At 43.1% G+C, this 11,468-nt stretch overlaps 1 protein-coding gene across 1 annotated transcript in view; it reads left to right on the top strand.

Annotated features, from left to right (window-relative positions):
* Window positions 1–426: 426 nt before the first annotated feature.
* The window catches only part of LOC104546867 (excitatory amino acid transporter 5-like), a gene marked incomplete at its 5' end in the record, with an annotated part of 35,216 nt that continues 24,174 nt past the window's right edge, over window positions 427–11,468 (top strand). Inside the window, one exon of the mRNA XM_010192369.1 lies at window positions 427–642. Coding sequence (XP_010190671.1) covers window positions 427–642 — 216 coding nt within the window. The remainder of the gene's footprint in view (window positions 643–11,468) is intronic.

Raw genomic sequence — 11,468 nt, 5'->3', positions numbered from 1 at the left:
GTCTGGCTTTGCACAGGAAGGGGTAAGGGGCTTGACCAGATTTCCTTCAGAGGTCCCTTCTGACCTGAATTATTCTAGAATTCTGTAAAATTATGTGTAGAGTTTCCTGCCTACGTTTGTGTGATGATTATTGCCATTGCTCCCGTGAAGTGAGCTTGTGTAAAACTATCCCTCGAGCTTCAGTCCCTGTGTGTACAGCCTGAGCTTGTGAGCTCCTTCAAGTAGCCAGGGTCTCACACAGTGACTGGGAAACATCCCTTAAGACACAGAGGCGACAGCTTTGTTGTCCATGGCAAGATTCTAAAAACACTGATATGCAGGCAGTTCTGAGAGGAGCAGGTAAACTGGAATAGTCAGGAAATTAGGTTTTCAGTTGCAATACTATTATGCAAAAGATGCTATATATGTTGTGCTTTCTTGCCACAGCTTAATGTCTGGGCTAGCAGCCCTGGATGCCAAGACTTCCAGTCGATTGGGTATCATAACCGTCACTTACTACCTGTGGACAACCTTCGTGGCTGTGATTGTGGGAATAATTATGGTCTCCATTATCCATCCTGGTGGAGCCGCACAGAAGGAGAGCACTGAAGAGGGTGGAAAGCCCATCATGAGCTCTGCAGATGCACTGCTCGACTTAATCCGGTAACCACATTCATTCTTTCTGCTTTCTGAAAGTAAAGTTTTGTACTGAACTGCATGAGGAACTGTGCCCTGAGGATAAGTTTGAACCTAAGGATGAGCGTTTTGTTTAAATCCAGAAAAAGAGACAAGAAAAAAAATAATATTTTCAAGTTATCAGATGTTTATACTGGCTGTTTCTAGTAAAATTTAAATTCATGGTCACCAAATGTGTCAGAAGTACTAACAACATTGGGGTAGGTTGGGCTTTTTTACCCCCACAGAATCACAGGTAGCCTGTGGAGCTCATCATGAAATCTATTATTAAGGCCAAGAGGATATTAAAATGTGATGTTAGTTTAAATAAGGGCAGACAGTTGTAATAGGCAAAAATATAAGAGCTGAAATCCACATGTTTCAGGATATAATTCTTAAAAGTGTTGTTACAACTGCTCATAGCAACTCTCAGACAAAGGGTGCAATTAGACCACTGTTGTGATCTTTTAATTCCTTATTTTTGTCACATTATTTGTTCTGCTTTGTGCCTTTTTCTTGTTTGTTTTACTCTGCCTGGCAGAAGGGAGGGTTGTTCTTTCAGACCAGCATTACAGCACTGATGGTATTTCTATAGCCTTGCCTGAATATCCCTCTTTGTCCCAACATTTCAGGTGCTGGTGGGTTTAGTTTCCTGGCTGAACATAGGATGTGCCTCAGATTTATTTTGCTTATGCAGAAAGACCAAGTTTTGCCTTTAGTTGGTAGTTTCTCAAGTTGGTGATCTCATCCAATACTGGGTAGGGGTGTCTAGGACCAGTGTGTGTCTAAAACATGAAGACTTCTCTTTGGAGTTTGACTTATTAAAATTAAAAATGTTGCAGAGTTTGTCTTTCAAAAAGTAAAATTTCTGACCCTGACAGGGCATCAGCACACAAAGTACTTTAATTAGACTTACTGGGACCTCAAGTCAGAATGAACTGGGATGAAAAGCTTACACAGATCTTTTTTTCTCTCCTCCACATCGCACTTAGCCCGGCCGTCTGAAACCCATTGTGTTTCTATCAGTATCAGCGTCTCACTGAGAATGGGCCAACCTCTATCAGTCATGGAGCACTGCAGAGTGCACTCTGTTTTGTAGCTTTCCACAAACCACCATCTCCACCTGCAATGGGAAGATGCCCACTTCATGGCATCTGCATCTCCCAGTGACTTTGCTGTGACACACGTGCAGTGGAATTAATGTGTGTCTGTGATGCACTGTTAAGTCATGTTATTCTGATTCTGCTGCATAAAGGACTAGAAATCCTACACCGAGAGGAAGGAACTGAGCAAGGTACCAGAGCTTTGAATCCCTTAGTAGGATGGAGTAGCTCTGAGCCTGATAGAAGTAAAAGGGAATTTAAGAAAAGTGTAATCTTATTATCTTCATAGTGGCAGTGTTTGGGAACCCTTTCAGGCATGCGGAGCTGTTTCTGAGGCCTTGCTGTTGGACAGGGAAGGGAACAGTGGGACATACGGTGCAGTGTTACCTCCAGACTGACCTCACAGCTGCCTCTGGAAAGGGCGTCCCTCACATAGGTTCCCATTCCCTTCCTCGAACCATCCCAGTTGCTTTACCCAGAGCAAGTTCATGGAGACAAGTCAGACAAAAGTCATTTGGGCATGCAAAATTCACATTCAGTTTTATAGTATTATGTCTGCATAAAATGACCACATGTCTGTGTGACTGGAACCTGAGACTGGAGTTACAATCTTGTCTCCCTCTCTGTCTGGCTGTCCCTGCACACCGCAGGTTTAGTGGGGAGTTCTGAGAACGCTTTATTCTGCTAAGACTCATTGCAGGTAAAATACTGTGTCCTGATCTTAAACACAGGATCACAGAATGGCTTTGGTTGGAAAAGACCTTCAAGATCATCAAGTCCAACCATGGATCCAGCCCTACTAAGTCCACCGCTAGACCACGTCCCTGAGCATGACACCTTCCCATCTTTTGAACACCTCCAGGGATGGTGACTCCACCACCGCCCTGGGCAGTCTTTTCCAGTGCTTGACACCTCTTTCAGTAAAGAAATTCCTCCTAATATCCAATTCCTCCTAATACCTGATCTTTGTCATATCTGTGTTCAGTCTTCTAAATCTAACACAACCCATAGCTTTACAGGTTATTTTACTCCAACTGGAATGACTTCTCATGAAGTCCAGTTGGCTTCACTGAGTGTTAGAACAGATTATGCTTTTCCACTCTTTTGGGTCTGCTGCTTTAATAAGACGTTTGCAAATATCTTTGTGAAAAGCATAAAGCAATCAATGGCTAATAAAGAAATGAGAGTCTTTCTCACTAAGACACTATTTCTTCAACGAGCAAGTAATCGCCTTCTGGAGTGGGAACTTTTTCAGAAGGCACAGTTATAGGTACTGTACTGTCAAGATTAAAGTCCAAAAATAATCACGTGTTTTTAAAGACACTTATATACTAAACAAATAACATATTTACTCAGAAATCCTCAGAAAATGCACGCTTTATGCAGAGAACACCCTGAAAAATGCATGGTAGATGCTCTGATTTTCATACCAAAGCCAAATCTTCCCAGAGGTTGAGCACTTGCTGTGCAAGCATCTGCAAATATCATCTATAATTTCACTTCCTACATGAATAACCTGAGCAAATTATAGTCTTTTGGATGCATATTTCAGGTATTCATGTTTCCAACCAGGCATGGGCTTTTAGCCCGCGAAACCTTAAAATCTTCACTGGTTTGGGCAGGTGTCAACACCACCGGGCCAGGGCACCACTCTTATTATGGAAGCTTAAAAGGAGAGATTAAAGCTCTCCCCTTTTGCTGTGATAAGCAGCAGTCACAGCTGCAATCTCTCTATCCCAAGTGCACAAACTGATGGTTTTTATTCCTCCACTACAGAGCTAACCACATTTACTAAATAAATAAATCAGAATAACACAACTGTGGGGAATGGGCTCTCAGCCTAGGCAAACACCATGGGTGAAATCCTGGCTCTGCTGAAGTCAATTGCAAAACTCCTAAATATCTATGTGGAAGTCTGGATTAAATGTAATGATGTATCTGCTGGTTTGAGCTAGAAAAGCTGATCCTTCAGCTCAATGGTAAATCACTTCCATTCACAGCTGGAGACCATCTTTTTAGGCCCAGATTGGCTTATCTTCTCAATTCATTAATTTCCTCTCAATTTATCAATTGCATATGTGCACAGAAGTTTACACAGGAAACATCTGGTATTCTGCAAATGAAGAATGCTAAATGTACAAGTGGGGAGATGATATATATGACATAATTGTGGGGTTTGTTTTAAGAGCAGGAATCTTAGGATCTTGGCATGGTGATACACGTATTCACCCTCACTGATTTCAGATTTGAAGCCACTTGGAAATAATGAGATACATTATTATTTCTTGTGATATTATATATGACATTGTCAGGTCTGGAATTTTTGGCAGGGAGGATGCTGTTAGAATTTGAATGTCTGGAATTTTGGGGTGAGGATTTTGCTTTTATAAGTGGTTTTAATCAGAAATTTAAGAATGTACTGACTTAGCAGCAAATGAAACCAAGAACTACTGCAGAGCCCCACGGTCATCCTAAACATTGCAACACTAATCCATAATCACATTATTGTTCTGCACTGTTTTGCAGGCAGTGCTTCCTCTGTGTATTTTTCTGTTACGTTAAAAACCAGCAATAAAACCTCCAGCGCACATGACTCGATTAGGACATAACAGTGATGCTATACCGCATAATTCTGAAATGGCTCTAAACTCCACATCAAGCAGGACAGACATAAACTCATCAACATACTGAATTTCATGCCTCAATCGTTGTATCCACAAGTCAAACGTTAAAAAGAACTACTTGAAAGACTTCCTTTCTAAAGAGAGCCCCAAGAGACTGGGGACAAGATCTGTGGGTGAGAATCTGTCCCTACGGATTTCCTCCAGTTCAATCTGTACAGAGGCCACTGAACGCAGCAAAACAGAAGTGTTTTCAACATTCATTAGTCTACGGGCCTCAAATCTTTAGTGCTGCTTTGGCCTTAAATGTCTGGATTTTTGCTTTCGTCTGATCCAGCTCTAAACCAAACACATCTTCTGCTGCCTGTGGAAGATATCTGTCCCACTGGGCACTTCACCTCTGTACCTGTGCAGGGATCTCCCCTTGCACACCCTGTCCCTCTGTTGGCCAAGTGCTGGGATCCAGGCTAAGGACAAAGTCATTCAGGAGCAGCTGGGAGGCTGAAGCTGTGCAGGAAATGCTCTCCTGAAGATGCTGCTCTCTTTAGCTGCCACGTTATTACCACATTGATGTACAAATCTGCCTTAATTATATTCAAGTTTTCTGGTGCAAGCACTGCAAGGCTCATGAAAGTATATTTTCTTCCATATTTAAAACTATAAATCCTCAGGCTAAGGGTCATCTTGTTCTCTTTAATGCACTGAAGTACCTGGTGCTTTATGAATTTTAATGGTTTTATTCTTGTGGTGTGCAATACTTCCGTGAGGTAGGCAAGGACCATTTTCCTTTCTTACAGCTAGAGAAGCGAGACGTATGGAAAATAAATTACCTCACTGAAGATTGCTCAGAAAAATCTGTGGTGCCAGAGGAAATATTCCCAGCTCATAGGAGACCCAGCAGGAGTCTCGTTCTAGGCTTTTTGGGCACCTCGATTGAAGTAATGGCAATGAATCAATGCACATCTCTACCTTCCTTTTCCTGTGTGAACTGTCGACATTAACTCTATGTCCCCAGAAATAAGTGGCTTTTTAGTAGCCTTTTGTGAGTTAAGAAATGAAGAAAGGCAAGACACTGATTTTTTAAAAACAATTCAGACTTAGTGTTTTATTCCAAGGGACCAAAAGGGACATACTTACAGGAACAGCGTTCCATATAAAATACTACGTTTGTTTAATTCTGCGACATATATTCACCTGACAAGCAGAATAGAAACTGTTTAGAATTTGGGTATGAACATTTGTAAAACAAGATATGTGACCCAGGACCGCACTGTTTACATTAGCCGTTAATATTTCCACCAGGCTCTGGTGCCGTTATCAAAACACCTTTGATACAGAAGGGTAAATCGTGTGGCAACTTCAGTCAGGCTACTTCCGTTTGTCACCAAGGGAAACAAAATTTGGCTGATGAGATTAAAACAACCAAGCAGACACCATAAACATGCACATGAGAAAACAAATCCCAGCCAGACTGGGGGTTCACCCTCCTGTTTCATGTGAGGCTGACTGTGCGTGCAAACCTGGGCACCAGCAAGCGAAGGGATCACTGACATTTTCGGTCTTTCTGGAGCCTAAGCAGACAGCATCACATCGCAAGCTGATTTAGTTCAGAAGCTCCAAATGAAGCGTTCCTGTGAATACAATCAGGATCAAATTATGCCTTAACCCTTGCCACACAGATCTGTGCATTGCTGAAGTTTACTGGAAGGATAAGTCAGAGCATTTTACCACTGAATATTCAGGACTGCAATTTAATAGCAGGCACCGGGAAACTCAATCTGGCTTAACCAAAAGAGGGGTTTTTTAATACCATTAATAGTTAGAAGAGGATAGAAACACTGTAGATGATTTATGTTTTCGTGGGAATCCTGAGCGCTCTTTAAAATAATTTCCTTTCCCTCCTTTCAAGCTAAGGGATATTTTCTATTTTATAGAAATTGTATTTCTTGAAAATAGAGCAGGAGAAATCCAATATCTGCTACAGTCTGGAAAGCGTCCAGACTCTGCAGAACCAGAAATCACACTTTAAAAAGTTTACAGCTGAAGACTGAATCATAGATACACACATTAAGTTATTTAAGGGTGTATTTAACGATCCGGGGTTTAGACTATGAAAGAACGTTTTTTTAACAACTTTGCCCTACATTCATTTGCCAAAAGCCACTGTGTACTATGATAGAAATACTCATCTGTCCCCCACGGCAAAGTACCATTTTTTACTCATTTCAGATTGCCAGTTTTCTTTTATCTCACAAAACCAGCCTGGTGTCAGCACTCTTCTGCACTGTATGTGACCACATGTTTGCTTCTGGTTAAGTTTTAAGCAGTTCAAGCTGCACAGAAGCCCAAAACTCAAGTATTTACAAAGGACTCTGAAGCCCCTAAATGTGTGGTTCCTATTTGGCACAAAAGGAAACCAATGTTGGAAAAACATAATTCCATTATGAAAATGATGCTGGGGAATGTAGTACAAAGCAGTTTGTGCTCCCTGGTCAGGAGGCCGTAGTCACAGAGCGGGAGGTGCATGGGGGCCTGGACTTAAAACCAAATTAGGAAAGCTTCAACATAAAGGGGAATAAATCATCCATCCTCCTGACAATGGGCCTGGACGTCTTCCAGTGTAAATGTACAGTTTTTATTAAATAACTTTCTCTTGCTGGAACCACAGTGGAAATGCGTTGGGCCTGTCACGCTGCCATTGATGTGATTCAGCCTTTTCAGGATTCATGAAGAAGCGATGTACTTGTGCTTCCAGCCCAAAGAGTTATTTTCTCAGAAAGCCATAGCCCTACTGGGGCTGTGTCAGGACCTGCTCTTTCACTAAAAGCAGGGGAAGGAGGTTCACCCACCAGACCCCTTGCTGGAACTGAAAGGCCGTGCAAAAGTGTCACCCTCAGGACAGATAAAAAGTCCACATGTGTGGCAAAAGGATCCCACAATGTGAGTTCTGCTCTGATCTCCAGAACAGAGAAGCAAGACAAGATGGCTTAGACTGAATTAGTGATTTTTGCATTCTGTTAGTCTCTTTTCTCACAATAATGAGGATTTAAATACCTCGTGAATTCTGCAAAACCTTTCTTTGGTCCTCTTAGCAGGAAGTAGTAAGATTGATACTGAGAAAGGAGATGAAGCACTGGAAATGAGTACTGCAGTGCAAGAGGAAGCCTCCCATGGGCCCTGAGATAGGCCATTTGGTCAGTCTTGCTGAATTAAATTTTGCCCTTGATTTCAGGAGTGCAAACGCACTGGCACCAGCAGGAAAGTATTTCAGATGTGTACTCATATGACTAAGGGCAGGATTTGTGGCTCATGTGGTACAGTAACAGTAGTCAGGAGTCTACACCATTGATGATGAAATCATGCAGAGGACAGCAAAAGCAAGTGATTTTTGTGAGATTAAGACAATGTCCCTCAGAAAGGAGAGGCTTCTGACATCAGCCTGTAGTCAGCAGGATCCACGGTGCTGTTCACTCCTGTGCACAGCTGTAAAACCTGGAAAATCCACAGTTGTCCTGTCGAGCTACTCAAGGCTCCGTTTTCACTTTCTCTGTACCCTTGCTGTATAGAGTCACAGGATAAGATCTCAGATACTGAAATATTACAATACTGTCAAATACTCACTTTTAAAACAACGTTCTTGCGAGCTCAGCTGTGCTCATTCACATTCGAGAGCAGAGTGTTCAAAGCTGGTTTAGGCCCAGTGGAAATATAGGCCAATAAAATATTATGAGGACGCGTATGTAGCAAAAACCCAGTCTGGTGGCTTTAATTCCACAGCATGGGAGACTGCAGCCAAAGACTGTCTGGTGTGGCAGGGATTAGGGACTGATAACATCAAAGTCTGAGCAAAACCAGATTGCTGCTGCAGAGCACAGAGTGCCCCAGAGGAAACGGGTTTTCTGAGTCGAGGAAACGACATCTGCTGTACCTGTGGCTGCTCTTACGCTACAGCAGCTGGCCTAATTTCTTGCTAAAAAGATCTGCAAAAGCTGAATGCTTTCAATCAACAGATGTTGCAGTCAGGACTCGGAATGAGCGTTTCAGATATTCAGTAGTATAACTGCAACCAGAATTTGGCCTGTTATTTCTAATAGGAGTTATCCAGGAGATACCAAACTGGCTATCCAAGTAGCTCTAGGCTGTTCTGTGGACAATTTGGCTACCAGCACGAGCGGTGAAACAGTTCAACAGCGCCAATATTTGTATCACTGCTGTGGTTCTTGGAGTCAGCAACCTCCTGAGAGCTCTCACATCCTGGGGGCAGTGCCAAGGCACGGCCTGAGCTGAAAAAATGGCTTCCTAACAAAATTCAGCTTCCTAAAGCAGCAGAAAACTAGGGGAGCAAAACTGAGTGCAGAGTGGTAACTGCGCGGTTAATCGCTGGGAGGTAATGGGGAAGGACAGAGGACCTCGCAGTTGTGGCAGTTGCTAAGCAGTCCCACGTGCAGTCCCTAGAACTGCTCCTTTGACCAGGTGCTGTCTGCACTTGATACAGGTCTTCAGGATTTTCTTCAAATTCCGTGGCTACCAAATTGCAGGACATGTTGCCTTAGTTCTAAATACGCACGTCTAACTCAGTACATCCTTACATCTGAATCCCCTCAGCCTACCCAGAATGAGGGAAGGACTCCAAAATTGGCTAGGAGAATGGGCCAGGCTGTGCTCAGAAGGTTTGCTGAGCTGATACTGAAGTTTCATGCACACTCACTCTTTTAGCCTGTGTTGAACACTCCTGCTCGGTCTGGCAGAATTCCTGAAGCAGAAGACGCTCTGGGAAATGTTTTTCCTTGGGGCATACAGTATTTAGCTCTTAATTTTTAATGTAACCAGAAACCATATGTCTCAGTTTCTGTCTTACAATCATATAGTTGTCTTATGCCTAAATTTATCTATGTATGTTCCACACCAGCCTCACTCACTGTTACTCCCTATATTTACTTCCCTATTATTATGTGAAATTATTTTTGCCATGAATGCTGAATTGTGCCACTGAGGTTAGAGACAACGTTCCTTGTACTAGGGAAATGAATCCCACATCACTTTAAGTTTCACGCAGTATTATTTTGTGTCCTGTATCTTGCAAACAATCTGAAAGTAGTGCTGGAAATTTAGAAGTATTTTATCTGCTTAGTTCTCTCAATGGGATAAACGCAACAGCATTTCTAGGTGGTGACAGCAATGAGCTGAATTATTACTATGTAAGTGTTGAAAGTGTCTGTAATTCAGTATATCTCAGTAATAAACACAGCGCCTGTTCTGAGCAGAGACACAGCCTCACTTTATGATCCTGATACCAGATCCATGTGGGCAGGTCTTTATCTGGACTAGAACTGCAGTGAAGCTAGTAGAGATCTGCAGGGGCCAACCTGATTGCAGGCTGGGTGCCTGGAAGATGGGTGGGCAGCACAAGGAGAGAGTGACAGCCTGCAGCACCCTGCCATTAATGTTGTGATATATTTGGGCAAGTGCAAGTGTCTGGATTTTGTGCTAGCCTGAAGCTCCCCGCCCAGCTCAGGTTTGGAGGGACAGGGACCCACAGGAGGGCTGGTCTAGGGCAGCAGGGCTGACTGGCAGTGGTGGGCATCTCTCCAGCCCTCCTCATCCCGGTTCCACGGTGAAAAGCCAAATCCCTCTACCATTCTCAGGAGATCCCCGAGATCCCCACCAAGCATCCAGCTCATGGGTGGAAATACCAACACGCAGCAAAACATACCCCTAATGAAAGAATTTATCATTTTCTCAGCTTCTGAAGCAGCCTGACTGAACCAACAAGCACTCCCAGTCCTCCCCCGGGTCTAGGTGACAGTTCGACACTTTCTTCTCATTACTTGTTTCTCTTCCACTAGAGCTCTTGTCACCAATTGCTCTCTTGAATGTTTTTAATTAACAAAACTAAATTTTGGCTAATACTGGATTTTTTCAATCCAAGTAAACCAGCTTAAAATAAAAAATAAGCCGGAGCTCTGGCAAACACATTCAGGTCAGCCCTTCACTAGATAAATTGTGTGACTTTGGTAAGGCTAGTCTCAAAGACTGGATCACAGTGCATAATATATTAAAAAACATTGGGAGAATTCCAGCATCCAGTATTAAGTGGGTAGTTGTAATTCCTGCAGGATAAAGAATGATAAAGAAACAAAATGCTTTAATCCTCCATAAATTTGTCTAACATTTAATCTAGCTACTAACCATATGATACTTCATTTCTCGAGCAGTCTTAATTTGTTCTTAATTCTACTAATTAGGACTAGAAAACTAAGGGGGGAAGCGGAAAACATCAGAAATTAAATTCACATTTCTTCACAAAGCTACGGCTCATATGTGACACTCATATCCAGAGCTGTGCAGGGATCGTGAGTGTGGATCTGTGCTTTGGGAATATTTCACATTCACACGGCAGGTCAGAGCACAACCATCCCGCTGACACTGTGTACTCCTGCAGCCCCTTTCGTCTGATCATCTCAAATCATACAAGATGTAATATTAATGAAACTTTTAACAATCTGGAAGCAGAATTCCCTTACGAGGCACAACAAGGCAGTAATGATCTCTTCTCTCCAGCGCTTCCCTCTCCTGTAAATATCCTCTCCGTCGTCCTGGGTTCAGCTCCATCCAGCTGCTCCTCAGTCAGTCCCCCGTGTCAGCCAAGCCCCCCGGGCTCAGAAGGCTGTGTCTGCAGCTGATAGCAAAGTGATGCACAGCTGGTGTTGTCTGTGTCTTGCTTTGGCCACAGATTTGACATCTGAACCAGAGACGCATCAGCTTTATGGACGATTTGCAGAGATAACCCGGTGCTTTGCTCTTTTGCTACCAGGGTGAAAGCTCTGCTGATGGCAGCACAGTGCTCAGGCGTACAGTGCTGCTTACAGTGGTACCGTGAGTGTTGTTCATTGCTAACCACAGTGTCTGAAGTGTCTTAAGCTAAATCACACTGCATTGATTTAACTAAACCTCCCAACTTATGGCAGTTTCCTTGTATGGCCAAAGCTGTTGTCTCGGGATATCACGTCCCTGTAGCACACAGCCATCGTCACGCTTAGGGCTCTCAGGCAGGATTGGTACAATGGAAGGAGATGCGACAGCACAGCCA

The sequence above is a fragment of the Mesitornis unicolor genome, unplaced genomic scaffold (genome assembly GCF_000695765.1).
Source record: "Mesitornis unicolor isolate BGI_N332 unplaced genomic scaffold, ASM69576v1 scaffold16009, whole genome shotgun sequence".
In the NCBI taxonomy this organism is placed as follows: domain Eukaryota; kingdom Metazoa; phylum Chordata; class Aves; order Mesitornithiformes; family Mesitornithidae; genus Mesitornis; species Mesitornis unicolor.
This window is presented reverse-complemented; position numbering and strand designations above follow the sequence as displayed.